The 27,373-nt window shown below is 39.2% G+C and overlaps 1 protein-coding gene across 5 annotated transcripts; it reads left to right on the top strand.

The window, feature by feature from the left end:
- The first annotated feature begins 501 nt into the window (after window positions 1-501).
- MC5R (melanocortin 5 receptor) lies at window positions 502-9,420 on the top strand. 5 transcript variants are annotated; one of them, XM_064705779.1, is made up of 4 exons: window positions 502-579; window positions 2,916-2,969; window positions 5,022-5,122; window positions 5,948-9,420. In XM_064705779.1, the coding sequence occupies exon 4, from the start codon at window positions 6,034-6,036 to the stop codon at window positions 7,009-7,011; it is 978 nt and encodes a 325-aa protein (XP_064561849.1). In that variant the 5' UTR covers window positions 502-579; window positions 2,916-2,969; window positions 5,022-5,122; window positions 5,948-6,033; the 3' UTR covers window positions 7,012-9,420. The 5 variants fall into 5 exon arrangements, with proteins under 5 accessions (XP_064561849.1, XP_064561848.1, XP_064561850.1 ...); XM_064705778.1 differs by lacking the exon at window positions 2,916-2,969 and having other exon boundaries at window positions 508-579; XM_064705780.1 differs by lacking the exon at window positions 2,916-2,969 and having other exon boundaries at window positions 579-609.
- Window positions 9,421-27,373: the final 17,953 nt, after the last annotated feature.

The following is a 27,373-nucleotide window of genomic DNA, read 5'->3' as shown; positions in this document are numbered from 1 at the left end:
CTGGGGTCTCAACAAGCCCTTCCAGAAAGAAGTATCAAATCAACACCTGCTGGTTTGGTTTTTTCCTTATCCCAGACTGTTTGTATATTATGGAATCATCTCTCTTTTCTGTCAGAAAGCTTCTGCAGCCTCCTGCTGGTTATCTGTGCCTTGTGGGGACTGCAGCTGACCCTTCTGGTTCACCAGGTCTGTACTGCTGCCCATCCTCTAACACAAGGCTAGGGGGTGATTCATTGCTCCATTTAGTGGCACATAAAAATGATGGTTGCTAAACCTCTTATTGCTCTTTTACAGTTTGGGAGGCTGGTTACAACATCATCCGTTTTAGGTTATTTGTAGTGAGAGTCCCTGAGAGCCCCTGTAAAATCTATGTATTGGATAAGTGGGTCCCAGTTATTCTAAATGAGCTCCCCTTGGTTGGGCAGCAGCTGTGGCTTGTGAGGATAACTGGGATAAAAGGGGGTGGGTTGAGAGCCCTGGAGCAGTTCTTGTGAAGTCATGAGGAATTGCAGAGCAGAGGAGAGCGGCATGGTAGAAAACCAGCCAAGAAGATACAAGGCTTTAGAAATATGATTGCAAGTATGGGACTCTAGAAATACGATAATAACAGTAAGATATCAACAGTTATTAGGATAAATCTTGAATGCCTTTTGTACCATACTGTATCTTTCTCAGCTTTGTACTCTAATGCAAGAAGCACCACTGATAGTCTCTGGCCACTCTCAGTTGGTACCTATCTCAAACCATTTTGAAGGACTCAGCTGAGGGGTTTGATGGCCAAAAGTGCTGCTGCAGTCATGCTAAGTATGGCTGATCCTACCCTTAACAGGGCACAGATTGCTTTATATTTTGATGTCATTTTTCAGACTTCCTTTTCTTTCTGAAAAAAATACAAAAGATCAGATGTTGATTTGAAGATTAGGGCCATGAGGTAAAACAAAGTATTCACTATGCCACTGCTTACTGCCAAGCCAAACTTTTAACTTTTAGGCTTTCAGACATCCCCTGGGCAGATAAGGGGACTGAAATACTGACAGTCTGTCATCACTTCATCCAGCTTTTTTATTTCAGGACAAGGAGTAATAAAGCCTTTTTCTTTTTTTTAATCTCAATTAATTAGCTGTCATTACTAAAGGCTAACTGACTGTAATGCTGAGGAGCTGACAGTGGGGACCTTGATGGGGCTCAGACAAGGCTACTCAGTACACAGGCCAGGACAAATAGTTTTCTCAGTCTGGAAATTAAAGAACATTTGTTATGTGATTTGAATGCAGAGAAGACCATGATCTTCCCTTTTGGCACATGCACAGGTTATCTCTTAGAGCAGTCTGGAAGGATCCTCTGTGACTTTGAAATATTCTGCTGATGACAACATAGACAAGAATTAGACAGAAGAGGGATTTTATAAATAGGCCAAGAGCACCAATCCTAGTTGTTATGTGAAACAATATGTGAAATTTTCATCAAATAGATAAAAAGAGCTGCAGAAGGATACTGGAATTCAATTTCTTACATGTGTTAGTGCTAGACAAGTTTGGTAAATTTTTATTAACACCACCAACACTTCTCTGAATCTGTTAAGATTAGCATAGATTAATAGCAGATAGCATCTGAGTGTAACCAACTCTTCTACAGGAACTTGTTTGGGAACATGTGCTTCCATTGGCCTCATTTATCCATTTATTGATAAAATCAGTATCTTGTTATCATTCAGATGGCAATTCCCTGCTGGTTTGGATGTGATGTAACTTGCCCTACGTGTCAGTGTAGTTCCAGTGGATGCGCAGGGCAAAAGGGATTCTGGCTGGGGTTGTTGGTGCTGCTGATGGCAAGCAGGGCCCGGCTGTTTCTGTAAGCAATGTTGTCATGGTTCCCAATCTGGTTGCTGACAAAACCTGAGAGGCAAATATGTATCTGGAGTGGCTTCTGCTCTCTCTCAACCACTTCACAGCTGAAAAGAACAGCATGGGACTGAGACAGGTCCTGGCTTCTCTTTTTCTCTCAGAATACTATTTTACTTCTTTCTTTTATTCACTGGTGTCTTTCTGTAGCACTTTCAATCTCTTTTCCTACAACCCAAAGAAATTTCTTGGTTGAGGGAGCTGAACATTGAGATCATGAACAAGCCTGTTTGTTCAGGAGTCCTGCAGCTGGGAAGTTGTTCTTTGATTCTTCCCCAGAGAATCCAAAGATCTGCTCCCATAGCCCTTTAATTCAAATCTTTATAACTCACTGCCTCTACTCACTGCTGTTTGGGTGTCCTTCAGTTACCTGCTTGTCAAGATACAGCAAGCACTAAAGAGCTGCTTACTGCAGCAATATAATAATAAAACTTTTTTGGAGGGTAGAGGTGGAAAAGAGAAGTATTTTTTTTCATTTCATCCTCTAACATAAGAAAAAAATGTGTCTGTATGACTACCCAGTTCCTAGGCAGGTGATTTTTCTGTGAGTTTTGTAAATAAGGGGCTTTTTCTTTGTTGTAGCATAAGCAATTCTACCAAGGTTTACACCTGCAGTGTCTGGCTTGTGGAACAAAAATCCAAATGCTGATTCATAATTTATCTGTAAGAAACTTGGCATTGCTCTAAGAAATAACAGCCAAGCCACCCAGTCTGATGAGTAATTAATTTCCTGCAACTGACTGGTTTGCTGAGCCCTACCAGGTACACTGAAAACTTTTGTAGAGCAGTAAAGCTGGCCTGCAAAGAGCTTTGTTAAACTGAACATACAGAGCAATTTGTAAATGGAATGAACTGAACATAACAAGAGACAATGTGATATACAACAACAAAAAGCAAGTTGGGTACTGCAAGAGAAGTAATTGGAAGGGGAAAGAGCACAATGTCTGCACAGTTCTTGCTACATATAAGAGCACAGGAACAAGTAAAATTTACTGTTAGGTATCTGACTTCCAGGACCTGCAATGGGAAAATCAAAAGCTATGGAAATGATAACCAAAGTTAGCTAAGGTAAGTTAACTTTGCTGAAAACATGTTACCAAAACCATGCTTCACATTAAAGAACAGAAAGAGGACTGCAGATGATCTTTTTCTATTCTTTTCTTTTGGTCATAGCAAAGAACTAAGAGCTCAGAACTGGCACACAGGTGAGATACAGCAGGGAGTGTGTGTGCTCAGCAGATGGCATGATCCACTCGGATTTAACAGCTGCATTTGACCACAGTTTGTGACCTCTAGTTTGTGATAATTTAACTTCTCTTTCCAGTACTGGAGAGAAGGGATAGGCAAAGTTCATCTCCTGACTACAACTCTACAATGCTAAAAGAGCCATTTTACTCAAAATGATAAAAAACCGTTTTCGTTGTCACCCTTTGTCCAGGGATTATTTGTACATAAAAACATTTCATATAATGGCCCAGGTATTTCTGCACCCCTAGAGTGAAGGGTTAGAGAGTGAAGTCAGCAGTGACAACAGAGAAACCTACTGTGGAGTACATTAATTAGAAATAGGGATTTATCTGCTTTTCAATGATAAACCTTAGCTAACAATGAAAACACAAAAGTGGCACAGGAAAATTAGGATTTGTTGGTGGTGATCTGTCACAGTGTTCACAGGGGTCTCAGGTTGAGGGAAGGGATGAGGATCTGACTCCATGTTTCAGAAGGCTTGATTTATTATTTTATGATATATATTACATTAAAACTATACTAAAAGAATAGAAGAAAGGATTTCATCAGAAGGCTAGCTAAGAATAGAATAGCAAAGAATGAATAACAAAGGCTCTGTCTCAGACTCTCTGTCTGAACCAGCTGGGTTGTAATTGGCCATTTATTAGAAACATCTAACATGGGCCAATCATAGATCCACCTGTTACATTCCACAGCAGCAGAAAACCATTGTTTACATTTTGTTCCTGAGGCCTCTCAGCTTCTCTGGAGGAAAAATCCTAAGGAAAGGATTCTTCATAAAAGATGTCTGCGACAGTGATGCTTTAAGAAAATAGGTTAAAAAGAAGCAATTGCATCTGTTATACCACCATGAAAAAACCTCAACCCACTGATTTTTGGAAAAGTGGTGACTTGGAGAAGGAGACTTCCTGTGTCGATTTAACTTCAAATCCTGCATGATGCCTGTCTGGTTATCAGCTCAGGAGAAGGGCATTTGCAGTGTCAGGAAGGTGTGTGCTTTGCCTTCCCCAGCCCGTGCCTGGAAGCAGAGACCATTTGTTAAGGACTAAAACTGATTTTACCATCTTTTGGGCAAGGCCCAGAAGGAGCATTGGCTGCCTGACTGCTAGATCCACAGAGGACCTTCAGCCACTGGAATACTGAGCACTGAGTTTAGCAGCTCTTGGGCCCCTGGGGGAATTCACATCCATCTCGGGGAGCCCAGGCTCCTGGAATGATACACTGCGCCTTCCATTTTTGCACTGAAATCTCTATTCTAGCAAGGGGCACAGAACACAGCTGCTTATTTGTTAAATTGTTTTAATACAAATTATTTAAATATATTTTCTATTAGTGGCATGGTGGGTTTGACTGTATGTTCTCTAAGTTTTATAACAGTGGGGTTCTTATTTCTGAAAAAATCCCAGCAAAGCTGAATATGAGAAAAAAAGCTTATAGTAGCAATAAGCCTCCCACTTCAATAATAGTCTTTTCTCCTCTTTTAAAATTCTCTTGTAGGATGAAATTATTGTCAGTGTACTAGGAACAACAAAGAAAACAAAGGAAAGGAGCCTGTCTGGTCTATTTTCCCCCTTTAATATTATAGAAAGCCCATAATGAATTTCAGATCAGAATCCGTGTTCAGTTAGAAAGAGAGGGGAAGGCCACTAGATGGTGGTAAAAACCCAAGCCTTTGCTGTGAGATCTGTGGCAAGAGAAGTCCAGGGGGGCAAAGAAGGGGAGGAGGAGCCACAGTTTGAGTACTGAAGTCATTATTGCTTGGAGTCTATAAAAAGGCAGTTGCACAGTAAGTAATTTAAAGGTGGTCAGCTTTGACTCTATGGATTTACTAATTCCTTTCCCTCTATTTTTTTTTCATCTTTTGCCATCAAGGAGTCCCCAGCCCCAGATGTCAGGGGGGCTGAAACTTGGGCTCTCTGGAGGAAACGTTGCAGACGAGGAAAAGCAGCTGAAGGAGCGGCTCTGGTAAATAGGTACAGTAAATTCCTGATTGCAAAGAAAATGTGGCTTTTTGAAACTGAAAATTGTTTAGCATGATATGCTTTGAATTTGTATTTGCAACAAGTCACTGACAATCAGCTCTAAATATTCCTTTTATTGAAAATGGGATGACTTACAACTTTCCCTAAATATTGTCATTACCAGAAAACCATTGAATAAAATATTCTGGATTTGGAAGAGAAAACTTCTTTTACTAAAGAAATCTACTCATACCAGTTCTGTAACCTTAGTGTGTCCTGAAATGTATGGATTTGCCTTGGTTAGATGTTTAATACCATGCTTCTAAATGAGCATGTTAACACTGCACAGATAAGCTGTTTGTAATATAGTTCATGCCAAATTAAATGTATAAAGGTCAGGAAAGCATTTAAACCTTTTACTGAAAATGTTCAATCCTTTATTGTGTCAATAATAGAAACTTCTCTATATTGTATTCAAGTGAGTGGTTTCTGCTGGAGGTAATGCTACATCCTCCTGCATTTCTGGGGTCTGAGAGCTGGGACTGGGAAAACTGCTTTTTGTTTGCTTTTCAGCAGAATTTCCAGGACATTCTGGGGCAGTACTCCAGGGAACCAGATAGAATAAACAAAACTATGAATGAAGAGTGCAGGAATCTTTTCATCAGTTTGTGATTTTAATTTCCCAGTAAGGATAGGTAGAAAATCTCTGAGCCAACCAAAGTTTAATTTAGAATCAGTGAAGGAATGTGGTGGGACATGTACAAGCCAAATTAAATAGAAATGTCTGGTATTTATTGTCAACTTCTGCCTGTAATCTTCATGCTATATTTTTTTTAGGCAGGATCTTCTGCCTTTTGGAAAATGCATTTACCACACTCCTTGGCAAGCCCTTCAGAAGGAACAGAATGTGTTAGCTCCCAGAGATGAACACATCCTCTCAATTCAATGTTTCTGAACTAAACCTGAGTGCCTTTGGTAGCAACTTTACTGTGCCTACTGCGAAGAGCAAGTCATCACCATGTGAGCAAGTGGTCGTCTCAGCTGAGGTGTTCCTAACTCTGGGCATTGTAAGCCTCCTTGAAAACATACTAGTTATATGTGCAATAGTTAAGAACAAGAACTTGCACTCACCCATGTATTTTTTTGTTTGCAGTTTAGCAGTGGCTGACATGCTGGTTAGTGTCTCTAATGCTTGGGAGACCATAACCATATACTTAATAAACAATAGACACATCATCATGGAAGATGCCTTTGTCCGTCATATAGACAATGTCTTTGATTCCATGATCTGTATATCTGTGGTGGCTTCCATGTGCAGTTTGCTGGCTATAGCAGTAGACAGATATATCACTATCTTCTACGCCCTGCGTTATCACAACATCATGACAGTGAAAAGGTCGGGGCTCATTATTGCATGCATCTGGACCTTTTGCACGGGCTGTGGCATTATCTTCATTCTTTACTATGAATCAACTTACGTGGTCATTTGTCTCATCACTATGTTTTTTACCATGCTGTTCCTCATGGTCTCACTGTACATCCATATGTTCCTCCTGGCTCGTACTCATGTGAAGAAAATCGCTGCTTTGCCTGGGTACAACTCTGTCCGTCAAAGAACCAGCATGAAAGGAGCCATCACTCTGACTATGCTTCTTGGCATCTTCATTGTTTGCTGGGCTCCATTCTTCCTTCATCTCATCCTGATGATCTCCTGCCCTCAAAACCTCTACTGTGTTTGCTTCATGTCTCACTTCAACATGTACCTCATCCTCATTATGTGCAACTCAGTGATTGACCCCTTGATCTACGCCTTTCGTAGCCAGGAAATGAGGAAGACCTTCAAAGAGATAATTTGTTGCTATAGCCTGAGAATGCTCTGTGGGTTATCAAACAAATATTAAGATAACAAAACCAAACCAGGGAAGAGACTGGAAAGGCAACATCTTCCTGCATCCTGTAATTCTGGTGAAATGCCTATGGAACATTTTCTCCATTCAGCTGTCATGATTCCCACAGCAATCAGAAACCCTTTTTAAACATGTGATTTTACATTTCTTTCCCTCCACACACCTCTCTCATGCTGGTGGTTGGAGCTACTCAGTCCATCTGTATTATCCGGATAAAGGATATTTTCAATCTCATTTACTCTATTGAAGATTGGAATTTACAAGAGGATTATACAGGGAAAACCTTATTTTTATTTCTGCTAAATGCAATGAGTGAGTTCTGACATGTGAATGAACCCACTAGCCTCTCTATGTGTGCTTCTTTTAGTGTTATTTCTCTCTCTAGATATAAAAAAAATAATAAAAATTTATCTTTCTAAATATAAACAAGCATGGTTTATTTTGATGCCCAGAATTAAGATGGAAGTTTTTTGCTATTTCCTTCTGAAGACATAAAATCAGGGAAATAGCTCCAATTATCAAGCTCCACGTACCTTGGTTGGCAGTTATGATCAATATGCATGCACATATCAGCAGTCTTGTATTCCAGTCATGACTGTTACTGTCAATAAAATCTGTATTGTGTAAGATGCCAATGTTTCCACGAGATTTTCCAGGCTGGATACAGCACTTTGTCATATATGACTATATATGTTCAAATCACTGTGAAGCAAGATGTACCACAGGTGGATTTTAAGGCTGAATATGAAGACTAAGCAGATTCTAGTTTCTTTTTTTTTTTTTTTTTTTTTTTTGGCAGGGCTAGGGAAGCAAAGGGAGTACAGCCTGTAGATATTCGTGTAATATTTTTGTGGAGATGGAAAGATTGAGTGAGTGGCTGCCTTTCTATACACATTAGAAAACCCTTTTGGATGTGAAGAGCTGGTGTTACTGCAGATTGCATCTTTCAAGTTGGGAGAGACAAAACAAGTTTGATAATCAAAAGGCATGGCAGACAATGGCAAAAAAAAGGATTTAGAAACATCAAGTACATGTAGCTATAACAGAGTCCTGACTTTTGTTCCCCAAACAAACAGTTTTCCTCTTAATTGGGAGGATCCTAAGCTGAAACCCTCATGCCTTTTGTGTGAGTAGTTTGCATCTAGTCATGCTTTCATAAATCTGCTGTTCTGCAACAGCTGTGTAAGGTGCAAAATCTGGGCTTACAAAAGAGGGAGGAACTTTGATATTTCTTGATGAGCATGAATGGTGCATATCTTGTGCTGTGATTTAAGTTATGGAAAGATTCCAAGTGGTGTTAAACTACTGACTAGATAGCTGAATATATCTTGAAAAAATGAACTCTTCCATCTGAAATCTGGAAGAATAATGCTTGTAATACTTGGTTTATATATGCTGTAAAACTCTTGTTTATCAGTAGACAGTTTATGATTTATTCCATGAGTGTTAGGTTACATTTTCAAGGTGAAATTCCTGATTGGGTTTTAGGAAATTTATTTGCCATAAGGATGGTCAAATGTGTGAACAGGTGCTCAGTGGTTGTGCAAAATCCATCTTAGAGATATTTAGAACTTGACATGGCCCTGAAAAATCTGCACTAAATTGAAAGCTGACTAACTTTGAAGTTGGCCCTGCTTTGAACTACTAGGAGCAGATTACCTCCATAGGTGCCTTCCAACCCAAATTATTCAGTGATTCTATGACACAGTTTGCATATTGTGATAAAATTATATTTTTTCCCTTCTAATTTTATCTCTTGTATAAGAAAAATTGGAAAGTATTCCCCTCCACACACTCAGAGCCTACTTTATGTCTTCATTTGCTTAGGAGGTTTCTGACAGGAGAGGTAAGGTGCAGCTTTAGCACCAGAGTTATACATTTTGTCTGCTTAAAATTTACTATTCCTCCAGCTTACATACATCCCCCTCTGACACAAGTGGGAATATTATTCTCAGTGGAGATCCCTTATTATGCTGACTGATATACTGATTATCAGTGCACTAGGGGATAGAGTCTTCCTTCAGCTATATCTGAAAATAGGATTTCAGAGAATGCTGGAGGTCAGAAGTGAGAATCTTGCCTTGATTTAGCCCATCTCTTAATCCTATCCATAAATAGCCTCTAAATGTTGGCTCTTGCAACTATGAATATACAAGACAAAAGGAGACCATTCCACTGCATAGTGAAAGTCACCAGCTGATGTAAATAAATCATTAAATCATTACTGGATATTGCAAATAAGACAGTTTTGTACATAACTGTAAATCAACCAAGGAGAAACCAAAACTGTAATAGCTTTAGGTATTTTCTTGAATTGTATATTACTCTTTTTTGTTTTGTTTGAAGCCTGTTTGATGTTTAAACACAGACATATGAAAAAACTATTAAACTGGATTGCTGGAAACTCCCACATTTCTGGTTATTCAATGTAACATTTCTGCTGCATTATTCACAGAGGGGAATATTGCATTACAGACTTTCACATCTCATTTAAACAGGTGCCTTCTTAAGAAACATTCTGAATGAGAGTTACAGACTCATACAGTGTATTTACACTCATACCTATGTTCCTGTGGGTGTCTACACCACATCTTCATTATAGGCTTTAAAGGTGGGGAGCTGAAACAACTTAAAAGTGAAATGAAAGTATTTTCAAAACACCCTAGAACATTTCTTGCAAAACAGGTTGTTTACACTCTAGTAATGAATATAAAATACATATCTCTGGGAGACCATGACAAGCTTTAACTTGTTTCTTTTTCCAGTTAGCTGCAGAATAAAAGGAACATTTAGCATACTGTCACATCTGTCAGAGCCTGGAAAACACAAAGTGTTGTGATAGACTGGGACGAGCCAGCATTGTGTAAGCAGGAAATTTGCTGTCACAGGACAGCCATGGAAAATTAATTGCTAGACTGTCATTGCACCATGTCCCTGCAGTTAATGACACTTCTCTTGCTTATCCAACCAGACATTTATGGTTTAGTTTTAGTCACTGCAAAAAGAAAGCTCAAATCACACTATTTCTGCCCCAAAGCGCCAAAGCTAATTTTTATTGCCCACTGTTGCTTTGATGATAGAACACTTCACTGTTTCTAACTCATGTGTCACAATTTAAAAGTTCTTAATAAGCAAGTATTCTGATCTCCCTCCTGTCGCAGGTGGGATCAACTTCTATAAAGTCATCTGCATTTAAAGAAGATTAGTATCAGGGGGAATATTAAAAGAAAAAATCTGAATCCTGCCTCCATGCCAAGGCCACAATAAGGTTCTAGGAAGTACTAGTTTCCCAAAGACCCTTAGCATCTCCTGTAACACAAAATGGTTATAATTGGATGGAGCAACAAAATTGCTTCTTTGGGGAAGAAGTTGGTCCTGGGCTTCAGGATCCTGCTCCCCAAATGGGCACAAATCTTTCACAAAAAGCTCTAATTACTGAGTACCAGTGCCACTGAGTCTGGGCTGGGAGGGATGATTGTTTTCAAATCTACAATCTACAGGTCTACATCCTTTGTGCAACCAGTGTCCAGCAGTCCACTAACATAGCGTGGAACCCTTTTGAGAGTGGATTGCACATTCATTCCCACCTCTTAGGCTTATCCCCTCAGAACACCTTCTCAGAATGTCTCTCTGGAGACCGGAGTTGCATTTTTTGTGGATCAAATAAGTGCAAAATAAGCGCAGAAAGCACAGGAATTTCCTGCACACACGAACTTTAGGAAGGCAGAAAAGGTTTAAAATCTTTGGGAAAACAACTCAACTCCCTCACACAGTCTGCTCTCTGAAATATTCAAGGACTCTGTTTTACTCCAAAGTCATCTTGTGGATTCTCCTGCCTATTTTTCAGCAAATGCTTCCTCTGTTGCTCATCAGCTTCTTGCACAGGAGACCAAATCATGGTGACCACTGCTGCATTCAGGAATTGCAGAGGATGGTCCCAGTCTTCAGCTGTGCTGGTTTTCAAGTACAGTGCCCTTCCTGTTAGGCAGGTGAAGAACATTTGGGAACATGGACGTGGAAACAGGGATCCTCGCTTGGGGGACAGAAAGTCATGCAGGCTGTGGCGGAGCTGCCTGCATAAGATTCTCTGCTAATTTATCTCCAGGTGAGATGTTCTCCCTCCTTTTCTAATCTTAGCCTGTGTTACAACCTCAGGTGTGGGTGTACCTTGGATCCTCCTGTTCTTCATGCAGGACAGAAGAGTCTGAAGTGTATGTGTACACCTACATACCTGTCTACACCAGTTTTTTCACTCCCAATTATAAAATAAAAGCACAAATGACATCAATAGATGAAATGTATGTGAGAATGTATAGTTCCTTTTCCTCCAACCTTTCTGCTTTTTGTTATTTGCTTTCCAATCTGCAGTGTTTTTCATGTATTTCCTCTCCCTGTGAACAAATCAGCAACAGTCAAAATCTGAAGCAGAAGAAAAAAACCTCAAGTACTTTTTGCATCTTGAGGTTTTGAAAATTGTAGTAGATTAGCGTGACAGAACAGAGTTCCCCTCACACCAGTTAAACTAAAGATCTAGTAAAATTGTCGAATTCTTATGGCCTAAGCATTATTCCCACAATAGTTTCTTTTTGAGCAGCTTGCCTAAAAAAGACCTAGGAATGCATGACTAGCTGTGCTGAGCAAGGAGTGAAGAGTTTTCATCAAAACAAAGGGCAGCTCTTTAGGGACATTATGTAAAGTCTGGACTTGTGTCTGGCAATCCTCTGGAATGCGAGCAGAGCTCCCAGGAAGCTGTGGTTTAGGGACTTCTTGCGCAGGAGGTTATATTTACAGATTTGTGACGAATAGCTCTAAATGAATGGGTCTTACACAAATTTACCTAATCACTCTTGGATCTCTTTATTTTAATCTGCAACATCTTGTTTCACAAATTAGATATGTTGAGTGGAAAAATGATTTTTTTTTCTCTTATAAAACATCTACTTGTAAGTTTTCTTCAATGCCCTACAGTCCTTATGTTGCAAAGAATAGAAGTAATTACTGCCCATTCATTTCCCTTGTGACATTCATTATCCTACTCCCCTATATTCTTCTATAAATTTTATCTTTGCCAGCTAAGAACCCTGGCCCATTTAATCTCTACTGGTATCTTCATACCTTGTTGTTATTATGTTGTTTTCCTAGACCTATTATATTGTTTTTGGCTCAGAGGGGACCAGATAAGCAAATGATAATCCAGATCTAGATGGAAACTACATTTCCACAGTGCCAGATGCTGCTGCCTTCTTTGTTGTCTATGCAGTATGTAACAATATACTTTCATTTCGTACAACACACTCTATAATTTGGAAAATTTCAAGATCTCTAAAATGCTCATGGGAACAAAGGCTCTCTGTTCTCTAAACAAGCTTTCATTTTTGATGTTAAGGACATGCAAAACTTATGTCAAAACCACATTTCTTAGGGATGTTTCTGGACCAAGTACATGCCTTGGCCGTGCCCTGTCTCTGTAGCAGAACTCATCTGCTGGACACAGCCTTCATTTCTCTACCTCTGATGGGATGGAAGCCTGGCCACAGAGACTGGAAGGGCCTTGTGTCCCAGCCATGCTCTGCCTGGCTGAGGATCAGGGATCTCAAGTTCAGACACGCACTTCTCCTCATAATTTCCTTGAGAAGGGTGGTAAGCCTGTAATTTGCACAGCTACCTCCAGATGGTGATTTATCACTCCCTTCCTTTCAATTAGGCTGGTTTTACACCTGATTAAAGCACTATGAGAAATAGAATGATCAGCTTTGTATGCTGGCTCCAGATGATTTGCAAAGGCATCACATGAACTTTTTTGATGCTCTGTTGCATAAATGCCTTAATTAACAGTGACAAAACAAAAACCCACAACAAAATGAGATTCATTTTTCTCTTTAGTTTGCCAGTTTTTTAACAGGACACAATTGGTTTTGGCAGGCAATAAGTAAAGTTGCCCATGAATTAGCTTTTTCATTTTTATTTTTCAAGGAAATGTGCCTACTTCACCTACTCTGAAAATATGACCATAGTAGTAACTATCATCCTTCTATAATACCTTTTCTTTGCTCTGAACTTCTTTCTGAAAAGCTTTGCATGGTTTTTTGAGTCAGAATGCAAGTCCCTGAAATTCTACATTCCCACAGTTCATAGTGCTGAGATAGCCTTACATAGACCTTACTATTATTTCTGCTTCCGAGGTTCCTTGTATTTTTTAAAGTCAGGGGAATCTGTCCAGGATATTCTTCCATTCAAAGAATAGTAGGAAAGATTCCTCTGCTGTCACCATCATATTTTCTGAAAAATTCTCTTTGCCCAGGGTTCTTCTCCTGGGAAGCTGAGAAGCTTTAGAGAAGAATGAAAACAATAATTATCTGTTTGCTTCTCCTGTGTTTTGCTGCTTTGGAATGTGGTTGGAGATTGTTTATCCAACAGGTGGTTGTTTGACTGGTTTCATGTGAATTGTTTTCACTTAATGACAAATCACCATCCAGCTGTGTCAGGACTCTGCAAGCAGTCACGAGTTTTTCATTATCATTCTTTGTAACCTTCTGTCTGTATCCTTTCTTTATTCTTTAGTATAGTTTTAGTATAGCATTACTTTAATATAATATAAGTACATAAACCAAAAAATTAGCCTTCTAAGAACATGGAGTCAGATTCACCAATTCCTCTTTTGTCCTGGGAACCCAGAAAATACCACACTCTGCTTTAACCTTGTTATAAATATATAGCAACATCATGATTAGTAGTGCCAACCTTGACCTAAGCTCAGAGATGTCACTTTGATTTTTTAAGATTTTTCTAAACCTTCTGATATTTACACTCTTGTAGCAAACTTTCTCACACACTTTCTGTAAATAACTTGTTTTGCATTCTTTTATAGAGGAAGAGAAAGTTGATAGACTGTTGGTTTGTCCAGTGCCATTGGAGAGGTGGCACTTTCACCTTCCAATCCACTGTCACTTTTAAAAAAGTATAAATGTTAGAGTCAGAAAATAAACTTCCCTTTTCTTCACCTTAAGAGCAGCGGTGAGTGCGCTTGTGTTATTTCGTGTCCTATAGTGACACAGAGATACTTCACCTAAACTAAAAGCAGCTCTTTCACAAAAGCTTTTCCCAGAGAACATAAGGAGCCCTGGCTATAAAAAGGAGATGACATTCCCGCTCTCTGCTCACATAGTGGTAGGTAAGTGGAGGAGCTTGGGCAAGAAAGAATTTCAAGTCTTTGTCAAGTTCACACCTGACTCTTAACAAAAGATGAAGATAAATAGCCGTGTCCTGCTGTGAGGACTAGGCTGCGTTAAAAAGCGTCCTGGTACACATACTTGTGCCAAATTCAATTTTAGAGGAGTAGAGTCAGTGAGTTGCTGTAAATGTGGCTGAAAGTCTGTGTGCAAGACCCTCACCAGGTGTGACTGAATCCCATTCCACTGCAGTGTCTTGTAAGACATCTTTTCCCCACAGAGCCACATAGTAGGAATTCAGGATAGGGGACCTCTCAAGCTCCTTCTCCTTCAGAAAGGAAAACAACAAAATTTTAAGCATTAATGGAAAATCAGTATGTTCAGGAAGAAATTTATTTCTTATGTTCCTCAGACCAAGAACCCATCTTGGTGAGTCCCCAAGCTCCAGTGCTATGGCTGGGGGTCTCTGCAAAGTCATGTCATATGGAAACTGCTTAAGTCGCTTGGAAAAGGTAAGTTAAGCCTTTGACTTCTCCTGGTCTAAAGTGCTCTGCTTGGTACTTGGTATAGTTTGGAAAGCAGGTGCTTGAATAGTCCTCCTTTCAAATGGCAAAGAAAAGAGATGAATCACTTGACTTTCAATTCAAGTTCCAATGAGAGTTCCTGTTCCTGCATAAAGCAGATAAAAAATGAAGAGGTAGAAAGTTAATCCTGAATGAAATCCAAGTTTTTAATCTCACAATAAAACTGCTAAATATTCAGGTTTTCACATTGAAAAGGGACATTGGTGTGGCCACCTCTGACTCTGGAGGTGGATATTTGAAGGTCGATTTTTTGGAAGAAAAAGATAGTATTTGTTGCATAGTCTGATGGTTTAGTTGCACTCTGGAAAGTTGAATGGTCCCATTGGTGAAATAAGAGGAGAAACATATATTTTACTAATTTTGATTGAAGTAATTTTTAAAATGGTATTTGTAGTCTGTGGGCTCTTGGTGTTCCTGCTGTCCAAAGCAGAGGTGCTCAGCTTCCAGAAAACTGGAAGGTGCAAGGGATTTAGGTATAAGTGACAGGTGAATTTACACTGCCAGCTCCTTGGTTTTTCCTGGTGCTCCAGTCAGGTGCAATTAATAACTGAACTTAGCCATGGCATTTCAAGAAATACACTCTTATTTAGAGTGGGGAATATTGAAAATATGTCCAGCTTAATTGGATGGAAATGGAAAAGAGGAAAGCCACCCTAGAGCTACCTCCTGTGAGACAGACCTGGCATGCAGACAAACCGGGGATCAAAGGCCTCTTGCACAATGTAATGAGTAAATAGATGACAAACACAACATTATCTCTGGTGGACCTTTAGAGGGGAAAGCAGGCAATATGAGAAACACTGTGTGTATTTCAGATGACCTTTTGTTGAAAATGTCAGTTAGAAGACTGTACTGAATTTTTAAAGAGGGTAATAAATAACTGGGCTGAATAATGAAAGGTTAAATTCTGAGGGAAGAACCAAAGTGAGGATGCAGGGAGGCTGGACATCCAGCACTACACATACTTTAAAACTTAGTTGAATTAATAACAGCCAGTGTAGTGCCAGCATTTTTGGTGCTGGGTAAGAACAAAACCATCTGATGACAATGACTAGGGCTAACAGTAATGAAGGAAAACTGTGGTGTACTAGCAGAGCTGATAAAGAAGGTTCCCTGTGGAGGCTGCTACCAGACCTTGTCCTAAGACCACTGCCTGCAGCAGTGCCCCTCATCTATGCTCCAGGCCTGGATAGGGATGTCCACGTGGTCCTAAAAGTCATGCATTTTGGAAGAGATATACTAAGCCTTCTCCATAAATAAATAGGAAGGTATTTAAACATCTTCAATTTGATTTTTGTTTTGTTTTGTTTTGCGGTTCATTTTTCAATGATATTTTTGATCTTTCCTCTTGATTGGGTAAAACAACTTCTGATCAGAGCTAATTAGGCAGATATTTAGAATACTGTAGCATCTCTCTTTTGAGAGTCTCAAAGTATTTTTCAAACACTAATGAATGAAGTCTCAAACAATGGTTGCAAGATTGCTTGCAGAAGCCTAGCATTGTCCCGAGGGTGCAGGCATGGAGGTAAATATGAGTTATTTTTGAAAGTAGAGCTCTAAAATACTGACTTCATACCTTTGTGATTAAATAACCCTTCTCTTTTTGTTTTCTTCTTTTAGTTTCTCAGCTATGGCTGGTTGCCTGTGAATGATAACTTTGCAACATCCCTGAAACGTCCTTGCAATGTGAAAAACTGAAGCAGCAGCTACGATCACTGCTGTTTGAATAAACAAATAAATGCATTGCTAAAACACAGGTTAAGGACAGAGAGTAGGACACTGTGACATTCAGAAGGTGAAAGTGTCTGGAGGCTTTTTTAGACTGAGAGCATTTTGCACACAAGTAATCCCTCTTACTAATGCATCCTTAGTCCTCTGAAATGCTTGTGCTGAGCACGATTGTCCTTTGAAACAAACAAATTACACTCCAGTTTCTATATTAATTACTTTAAACAGTCCCAGCTGATAGGATTTCAAGGCTTAAGAGTGTCATATTCATTGCTACTCTTAGCAATTGTCTCAGTTGTTAGGTAAGGTCAGGCTTTATTAGACTGCTGTCCCTTTTTCTAATAAGCCAGGTCACAGGGGAAGGACACCTTAAAAGTTGTACTTGAGGGGTTCCTGCACTTTCCTGTGGAGGTTTTAATTTAAATGTACTTTCAACATAATGTCTGTTTTCATTCAAAATACACTTCAGACAGGGAAACTTTGTAAGGGAGAGACAGGATAGCACACAGGTAGCAAAGAACCTCTATCCCGAAGTGACCAGCATAGTTCAACTTGACAAACTAAACTTAATAATTCCTACCAGATACTGTAATTTGAATATTTACATCTCTCTTTTAGTTTGGCCTGCAGTGTGGGGCTGAGGAGTTCCAGAAGGAGGCATGCTCAGACTGTACTTCAAGGACTTTAAAAGGATGATGGTAGTCTTGAAACATTATTTGTAGTGCAAATGCCCTGGCAAAACCACAAACAAGGCAAAGACAGACATTTGTGTCAAATTCTCCCTGCTGTTCCCTGGGAGAATTTGAAAATTCTCTGTAAAAAAGTCGAGTTAGAATATGAAATGCTGTTTCTTACCTTTGAAATGGAAAAATAGATGGAAATTAGACAGAGATTTGTTAATGACATCCACAGTTTTAAGCTAAGATTTTGTTACAACCTGAGTTATCTACAAAATAGTGAAAGTGACTTTTGTTCTACAGAAATCATTCTTCTTCTATAAGGTAGGATTCACTTAAAAATCTTTTCTACTTCTTTCCTAAGGCATATTTGACTCCTAATTTTTTGGGGGCATTAGGGTTGCTGCTGCTTAGCTTTCTGGGACCCTCTACCAGCATTTGTCTGCTTGTGGTGCAGATGAAGCAGCTGTAATCCCAAATTCACAGAACACTCTGCATTGGAAGGGACCCACAAGGATCACCGAGTGCAGCTCTTAAGTAAATGGGGGTTGAACCCACGACCTTGGGGCTCTAAAGAACTCTACCAATCTCAAGGTAAATTTTTTTCAGTTTTAAACCTTCACGAATCTACTGATCCAGACGATCATTATTATGGGTTAACTGTTCCTTAAGTAACCATGGATTTTGATAGCAGCTCATAATAAGCACTGCTTGTACCTCCTGCAGCAACACATTGCTCTGCACTGCAGAAACAGACACGATTTTAAATGGATTCATCCTATGGGAAAGAGACAATCAGTGGTGAATGAAAACAAGTAAAGTTTTTTGAAATACCTGTTTTTCTAAGGCTGCTGTCTTTGATTACTCACCTTTTGCATAAGCACTTGATCTAAAATCCCCTTAGTCTATCTGCAATTAGACAGTTTGAAGGCATTTTTTTTCAGTTTGCAGGTTTTCCTTTGAAAAGATCTGTAGCTGACTGGCACCCACTGTTCATTAACTTTATGGTAGCATTCTTGATTTGGCCTCTAGTTCAAGCAAATTCAAGCAGAAAAAAAAATGAGAACAGGCTGTTCTTCACAACTGCAAACTGTATTTCTGAAATCCGCAGGACTGCATACTTGATGACTTGGGGGCAGGGAAACCACACCAGCGATCCTGCTACCCAATATCCCAGCAGATCAAAGGAAAACATGGCACATGGGTGGACTTGAGGGTCCCAGGTGATTTAGCCACCTGTAATTTGGTGTTGTCTTTGGGTGTAACAGCTGTGTGCTGACAGTGCCAGCAATGTTATGCTTCCCACAGCCCTGGCACCAGGTTGCCTAGAGCTTCTTTACAGATCTCTGCATTGTGGCCCAATGTAGAGGTAGATGGACCCTGGGTAAATTGCTTAGCCGGATCATTGTGTTCATGTTCTGTACTTGACAAATTCAAGTGCCTGAAGATATGACATGACTCATCACACAATTTATTTTTGCAAAAGGTCATTAATCTCTGTCCCTTCTCCATACAGTGTGCATACTTCATATTGGAGCTAGAATAAAGCAAGAAAACACCCGTAAAAGACTACGTAGTCACAATCAATGAAGTAATTTTTTTCCACAAACATTTGAAAATGTAACTTTTCCTGTCTGGTGCCATTATTGCATTAAAATAAAAAATTGAGAGGCTGTGAAAAAAGCCTGCAGAAGCTACATTGTTATTAGTGAGGAATTAATTCACCAATCACCTAGCTGCAGAAATCACAGGATGAGATTTTTATGGTCTTTATTATGAAAGTCAAGCTGGTGGATTGTTTTGATCCATTCTGGTCTTAAAATTTTGAAATAAGTTTAATGAAAATTTAGCAGATATTCAGGTCTCTTTCCCAACAAAGAATGGGAACAATGAAAACTCTGTTCTTCTTAACGTGTAAATAAATATGGTCCAAAGGAAATCTTCCTACATTTATAAAGGTGAAGGTTCATGATGAAAGTTTTCATGAGTTCAGGTTAAGACCAGAGCATAAGAAATGGATGAAATTTAACACTAATGTGATTGAGTCAGAAATCACGTTTGTACAATTGACTAGCCTGAACTGTGAAACAACATTGTATAAAGTTCTGCTTGAACTAAGAAGCAGTGGTGGAATAAATTGATTCATTAAAACCCCCCACCAAAACACAAAGAAGAATTAAGTTAATGGAATAATATATGCTAAAATCAATTTATCCAGATCTAGCAGTGACATGACCCATTTTATTAATAATTTAATTTCCTGTAATTGTTTAACCTTATTCAAATCAACCATGATTAGCCTTATTTGATTTTATTTTGCACTGATTATTGTCACTGCTCCTCTAATCACCCATAGCTTTGGCTATTTGTGTATTTTGTTTCTAAAATTTTTAATATAGGTAGCGAGGAATTACAAAAGTTGGAGGAGGTGAAATGCAAGGGAATAATAAAAATTGCCTTAAATTCATATCTGCTAATGTTCCTATTTAAATTCCTGCAAGGGAAGGGAGGAGCTGTCATTTCAAACAACTGTTCAACCATCAGGATGAACATGAGTTTAAATAAAATTGTAAAAAATAAATGAAATAATATTTCCTGAATGAGGTGCAAGAATTCCTTTGGGACAAATTTAGAAATAAGCATTTGACTATGGGTTCTAGAGCAGTTCTGGAGTTTCCAAGTGTATGTTTGAAATTTAACTGGGTTTGAGCACAAATCCCTGTTTAAATCTAACATATATGGTGTCTGGATATCATTTTAGTAGCCCCATAATCTAGTGGTTTAAAAATTATTTTCAAACAGATGCCTTTATTGCTACTGCTTGCACATTGCAAATTTCTGTTTATTTAGATTTTCTTCTTCTTTACTGGATCCACTCAAAATTTGTTTGAGGTCCACATAAAATGCGTTTGGGATCTGCCAGTCCAGACGGTTTTGCCAGATTCTCTGTCTGCAGACCAGGGACTGCAGGCCATTAGGAGTTACCAGCTCCTTGACTTTTTGTGGCTTTGGCATAGGGAGGGGCAGTGAGGGGTGGTGAGATACAAAAATTTGGGTGAGATACAATTTAATTAAGAAGTGGATTGGAAAAGGTGTAAATAAGCATCATGAGTCCTTATGCAACAGGCTGGGTATTTAGAAAGAGGACACACATTTCAGATGTTCTCTGATGGTACATTTTTGTTTTCTTCTACACAAGAGGAAAGACATGGAGAATTTTAAAGGACATGATTAATTGCCAGTTATATGAACGGTACTATACTGATCTTCAATTTTCATACACAATTATATAATCTATGATAACCTATAATTAAGTGACAAAATAAAAGGTAGTCATTACTGGGACTCTGGAGATATTCTTCCCTTGAATGACTGTTTCTTTAAAATTCTTACTATAGTCTTGAATTATTCTGATTCAAGTTTTTTAAATCTTAATGGACTTAAAAGAAAATGAATGAATGAAAAAACCCCATTATGCCTCAGCCTTTTTTCCTGAAACTAAATGTGAGTGAAAATGTGAGAGAAAAACCAGTAAACACAGGGTAGGAATTTCCCAAAGACTGTCTCAGCAGTAGAATGCCATTAGACATTAAATATCTCTAAATACCCATTCTTAGTAGAACTCCAGGAAATCTGGAGTACAATGGACTTTTTAAATGAATGGAGAGGTGAAGAGACAGACTATTTGGATCATGCAGAGAGATGCTTCACATTGCACATCATTCTACTTAATTCAACAATTTGTGGGCCAGTTCTATATGAGGCAAGATTTTTCTCCTTCTTTGTGACAGACTGAAAGTTGAAGCCTGGCTATAGAGGGAATAAAAGACCTTGCACAACTGCAAGAAGAAAAGGGGAAAAAAAATTAATTCATTGCTCCAGTCTTCTCATAGTCATGCATTTCCCTCAAGCAGGCGAGAAGGGAAATGGAAAGTGCTGCCCCTCTTTCTTAGTGTGAGACACTGTGGGAAGTAATTTTGCCCACTTACAACCAAGCAACAGCTCAAGAACACTTTATCCTCTTGCTCCTCTTTATCCATTCAGTGCCAAGTGTCTAATTTGCCTTGGCCTGGAAACAGAACTTGACTATACTAGAATTTTTTTCACCTCTGGTACTTTAAATGATCTTATTTTTGTAATCCAGATTTGCTTTTGGAGCTCTTAGAGTCAGTTGCAGTCAAGAATGGTGTAGGCAGAATAGATCTGATAAAAAGGGAGAAATTCCCAACAAGTACCTGCTGCTATTTCCTGACTTGCTCTGAAGAATTTTCCTCCCAGATTGCAACATTTGTCTGCAGCTGGATCATGGTGTGTTTCTCATTGGAGCAGGGTCATAGAATTGCAGAATGGTACAGACTGGAAGAGACCTTTAAGACCACCTTCTTCCAACCTCCTCCCTGCCATGGGCAGGGACACCTCTCACCAGCCCAGGTTGCTCCCAGCCCTGTACAACCTGGTCTTGGACACTTCCAGGGATGGGGCAGCCACAGCTTCTCTGGGTAACCTGTTCCACTGCCTCATCATCCTCACAGTAAAGAATGTCTTCCTAATATCCAATCTAAATCCATCATCTTTCAGTTTGAAGCCATTTCCCCTTGTCCTGTCATTATATACTCTTGTAAAAAGTCCCTTTCCATATGTTTTGATGAACACATTTCTAACTAGAAGCTCTATTTATCTCATAACAGTCACAGAAAAATCTAAACCATAGCTACCAAAAGAGAAAGACACTGTGGATCTTTTCTTCCTACATATTTGAACTCCAGTTTTTCCATTAGCAATTGGATTCTCCATAACCAATTGAATTTACAATAAAGATGTCAGACACAGAGGCTTGCATTTCCATGTTCAGTTATTTTCTTCTGTAATTATCAGGAGCAAAACTTTTCTATCCAATGACTATCTTATACCTTGAAAGTTATATATATGAACCTTCTGAAGATACAGGACGTTCTCTGAGTGTGTCTAAGACATCTCTTCTGTAGGAGCACAAGTGGTGCAAGTCCTGTTTCTCTGCATATGCTTTTAAAAGGATGTTCCTCTGAAGGAGTATCATCTTATGTTGTCTAATTCTCAGAAAAATCAATAATTTCTAGCCAGTTAAGATTTAATTTTTAAATTAAAGGACTGGATTTAAAATATTTGTATTCATTCCAGCTTATAATTTTGCTGTCTCCTTTTACATTAGTTGAAGTATGGCAACACTTGATATTTCACTGATTTGTTGCTACAAAGCAGGGAGCTAGGAGACTTTTCTGGAGAGGTGGTTTATGCAATAAAGATCAATATTTCTTTAAAGACTGGAAACAGGGTGAAAACTTGAAACTTATTGTTTCTCTGATATAGTTTTGCTCCAGTGAACAGCTAATACCTGTTAAATAACTCTCAAGAACATGTGACAGAGATAATTTCCTAAAAATGGCAGCTTTGAAAAGGAATGTGGCTGCAGTTGAACATGCTTAGGCTTTGGACAGCTGTAAGAATATCTGCTAGTCTAGATTAGAGCTGTGGACTTCTACTAGTGCATCCCAACCCAATTTGCAGAAATACACTTTGTTCCAAGGTTGGTCATGTAGATTGCCTGAACTGTATTAGCATAAATTCCCTTAATGGTCACAAGAAAAGGATTGTACCATTTATTTCTGCTCTGTTCTGTAGGAGCATTCGACTGCCTTGCTCCAGAAACCACAGCATTTCCTTTTGACAAGTGGGGAAGTGCAGGTCCTTGATTGTTCCTAATGTCCCAGTTGAATGCAAAATACAGCACTGTGAGTGAAACCAGGAATGTACATCCTGCTTCTCCACTTTCACTTAATGAACTTCTGTGCAAGTTCACCTCAGCTAAGTGGTGGCTCTGTAAAGCAGAAATGAGCAAGCAAATTCCATATAAACAGTAAAACATTTTTGTTCTCATCTGTCTATTTAACTCATGAGAAAGCATCCATTTGTAACAATACACTTTTTGCATAAAGGAAGAGTAAGCACAACATAGAAACCTCCAAAAGCTTTAACCTCTTCTTTTCCAATAAGAGGGTAAAGCAATCTTATTTCTAGCACTTTTTGTGTCTGTTTTAACATAATTTACTGCTGTATTTGGTAGCTAGTACAGTAGTATTCTATAGTAGTAGAGTATCTGCTCAACATATATGTGAAAAATCCATAAATGACTTAGAATTTGAAGTTCCATGTGTAAAAGCAATGAGGAAGACATAATTTGAATGGGAAGTTAATGGCCTATTTTCCCACATTTTCTCTAACTTCAAAGTAGGTTAAGTATTTTGTGACACTAAGGATCTTACTGGTGCTACTTTTATTTTCTCCTTTAAAGTTTACTGATAGTTTTTACAAAGCTTGGGTTTGTTGGTTTGTTTTTTTTTTTTTTGTTTGTTTGTTTGTTTGTTCGTTTGGGGTTTTTTGTTTTTTTTTTTACCTTATGTGATCATACTTTCTACAGCAGAAGCAAATATAATTTCTTCACACTGAGGTACAGGTTTTGGTTGGATCAATTTTCTCCACAGTGGCTTGTATGGCTCTATATTTTGGATTGGTGACCAAAACAGTGTTGACAGAAAACTGATGTTTTAGTTATTGCTGCTCAGTGCTTACACAGCAGCAAGGTCCCTTTTGAGCTCCTTAGGCTGTGAGGAGGCTGAGAGTGCAAAAGAAGCTGTGAGGTGACACAGGTGGAACAGCTGACCCCACCTGGCCAAAGGGGCATTGCATACCACACGGTGTCATGCTCAGCGATAAAAATATTCAAGGAAAGAAGGACAAAGGAGCAACATTCAGAGACATGCTGTTTGTCTTCAAAAGCCACTGATGCGATAGGTCCTGCATTCCTGGGGATGGAAAGGCTGAACACCTGCCTGCCCATGGAAAGTGGTAATTGAATTCCTTGTTTTGCTTTGCTTGTGTGCCCAATATTCACTTTATCAGTTAAACTCTCTGTATCTCAACCCACAAGCTGTCATACTTTTACCCTTCTATTCTCTGCCCCATACCAGTGCCGGGGAGGGAGTGAGTTGTGTGGGGCTGAGCTGCCACCTGTGGTTCACCCACAACAACTGCCTACTTAGAACAGAGCAGCACTGAACTCATGTATAACCAGCAGAAATGAAAGAGAGTTTCACTGAAGCAAAAGCCTTGCCCTTCTTCTTAGAAACCTGTGGTGCATGAGCTGCAGATGTCACTATCGTCCTCTGAGGATTTTATTCCAAGCAAAACTCTGTGGAAGAATAATTTCCTAAGGCAAATTATGATGCTGCAGGTCTAAATATTGCAGGGTAATTAGAGGAGTTCTCTGCAAAACCCTGCCAAGTTCTCTAGCTCTTTTTGTCATTCAGAGAAGAGTTTCTGTTCCTCTCAAAGCCTTGGTTGTGCAGCTGGGGGTGAGGGATTATACAGTGCAGAAATAAGTAGATAAAAAGCTGAATACAACTCCACTGAAACATGACTAAAATGGCGACAGAGGCATTTCACAGGTCGCAAGTGACCCGTGCTGTTTTGAAGACATGACACTGGAGTTCGTTCTGACTTCACATTCTTGTAAAAGCTGAAAGAAAAGGAGGAAATTTCCTTCAAGCAGTTTTGATCTGCTTGAGCAGTTCAAGTGAACTGAAGGCTCTGTGATGAAAGGTGAAGTTGTCAAAGATGATTCAAGAAGTTTAGGGACAGGTAGAGAATGTAATGGGTTGAGCAGGATGACAGAAGTCATGGAAGGATAGTGGGGCCACCACAAACGAGCTAGACCCCTTTTCTGTTTTCTCTCCTTTTCATTGCCCTGTTATGATGAGGTCAATGAAGATTATATACTTTCAGCTTCAGAATGATTCATATTTTAAAAATGAAGCTGTCTCTTTATTAAGATATCCATGTCTTACATATCATCTGGTAGCATCCCAGCACATGCAGACTGACTGACATATTTTTCCACTTCTCTTTCACAACATGTACTGTCCTTGCCAAGTTCTTTATAGCATCTATTTAAAGAGGATTTTGTTGCTGAAGTGTTTTTGTGAAACCTATTGACAACTGAAGGGAACTAGTGGAATTTAAGGGTTATTAGCTGAATAAAAAATGGTTTTACTCTTTCCTGGCTACTTTACTGTTACAGCATGGTAGCTCTTTAGTTGTTTTTTTCTGTACTATTTGAATATGCAATTCCCTGAATCATTCTCATTTATACCACTGCTAAGTGCAGAGCAATGGCTGTTGTTATCAACCTTCCTTTGTCAGCTTCAGGTTCCTTTTGTTGTTCCTTCCTTCCTTCCTTCCTTCCTTCCTTCCTTCCTTCCTTCCTTCCTTCCTTCCTTCCTTCCTTCCTTCCTTCCTTCCTTCCTTCCTTCCTTCCTTCCTTCCTTCCTTCCTTCCTTCCTTCCTTCCTTCCTTCCTTCCTTCCTTCCTTCCTTCCTTCCTTCCTTCCTTCCTTCCTTCCTTCCTTCTTCCTTCCTTCCTTCCTTCCTTCCTTCCTTCCTTCCTTCCTTCCTTCCTTCCTTCCTTCCTTCCTTCCTTCCTTCCTTCCTTCCTTCCTTCCTTCCTTCCTTCCTTCCTTCCTTCCTTCCTTCCTTCCTTCCTTCCTTCCTTCCTTCCTTCCTTCCTTCCTTCCTTCCTTCCTTCCTTCCTTCCTTCCTTCCTTCCTTCCTTCCTTCCTTCCTTCCTTCCTTCCTTCCTTCCTTCCTTCCTTCCTTCCTTCCTTCCTTCCTTCCTTCCTTCCTCCTTCCTTCCTTCCTTCCTTCCCTTCCTTCCTTCCTTCCTTCCTCCCTCCTTCCTCCCTCCTTCCCTCCTTCCTTCCCTCCTTCCTTCCCTCCTTCCTTCCTTTCCTTCCTTCCTCCCTCCCTCCCTTCCTTCCTTCCTTCCTTCCTTCCTTCTTCCCTTCCTTCCTTCCTTCCTTCCTTCCTTCCTTCCTTCCTTCCTTCCTTCCTTCCTTCCTTCCTTCCTTCCTTCCTTCCTTCCTTCCTTCTCCTTCCTTCCTTCCTTCCTTCCTTCCTTCCTTCCTTCCTTCCTTCCTTCCTTCCTTCCTTCCTTCCTTCCTTCCTTCCTTCCTTCCTTCCTTCCTTCCTTCCTCCTTCCTTCCTCCTTCCTTCCCTTCCTTCCTTCCCCTCCTTCCTCCTTCCCTCCTTCCTCCTTCCTCCTCCCTCCTCCTCCTGTGAATCCTCAATTACTCACTGTAATTATAATAATAAAAGAAGCCAAAACATGTTTTTCTGAAACACAGATATTTCTCACTGGCTGTGTAAGGGACTAATTATTAACTATTCACTCTGGCTTTCTGCAAATTTAGTAACTATTTTTTTTTTTGGCATCACTATTAAGTTTGTTTTTTCTTCTCTGTTTCAAAATCTCTAGTTATGCAACTACTAGAGATGAAGAGGACTGTGGTTACCAACCTTTGTCCCCAAGATATCTGCCTTCACATTATCAAAATGTCCTTGTTCCATTTATCATCTCAAGTAACATTTACAATTTTCTACTTTGTGAAAAAAAATAAACTAAAAACCAAACAACTGATTTTGAAGTGTTTCTGTTTGAAATATTTTAGTTTTGTTGTCAGCTTTTGCAAATAGAATTAATAGAGGGTTTTTGAAAGAAAAGTAATGTCTTTGGAGAAGAGTATTTTAGTTATCTGGGGAAAAGATAAATTTATACACAAGAAAATTAATCTATGAAGAGCTTTTTGAGCAATTATAATATTTAATACACTGTTTGTCAAAAAAGCAGTTACAGTGGCTGGGAAGGCAATGAAGAACACTATGAATATAGCTGCCATGGTGATAATGATGTTGAAAGCACTTAGATTCAATCTGACTAGACTAGGTAGAGAAATAGCTTTTTACTTTAATCAACAGAAAAAGGAAGTGAAGAACTTATTGTTTTCTGGTAGCCTTTGATTTAAGTAAATGTAATAAGACTTTCAGTGAAAGATAAAGAAAAATATTTCATCTCTTACCAGTGTGACACATCTGTTAATAACGCAGCCTGGAATGAGCATTTTAGAAGGGAATATATTACCGTCCTTGATGGAGATTCCAGTATTGTTCCTTGGTTAATTACTGTAATTGTTTGATTTTTCCTTTGTAAGAGACACACATTTTTGATCAGCAGAGCTTTCAGAGGCCAGCCAAAGTAATGACCTGTCTGCAAAATATGCTAGGGATTTCTTTCAGTAATAATTTCATTGGCTTTAAATCAAGTGCTGTCA

Source organism: Zonotrichia leucophrys, chromosome 2 (assembly GCF_028769735.1).
Source record: "Zonotrichia leucophrys gambelii isolate GWCS_2022_RI chromosome 2, RI_Zleu_2.0, whole genome shotgun sequence".
NCBI lineage: Eukaryota > Metazoa > Chordata > Aves > Passeriformes > Passerellidae > Zonotrichia > Zonotrichia leucophrys.
The sequence above is the reverse complement of the archived record's forward strand: the minus strand, read 5'-3'. Positions and strand labels throughout refer to the sequence as shown.

Excerpts from the sequence above, each read along its gene's own strand:
- MC5R (XM_064705779.1), top strand. The coding sequence starts at position 6,034 with ATGAACACATCCTCTCAATTCAATGTTTCTGAACTAAACCTGAGTGCC.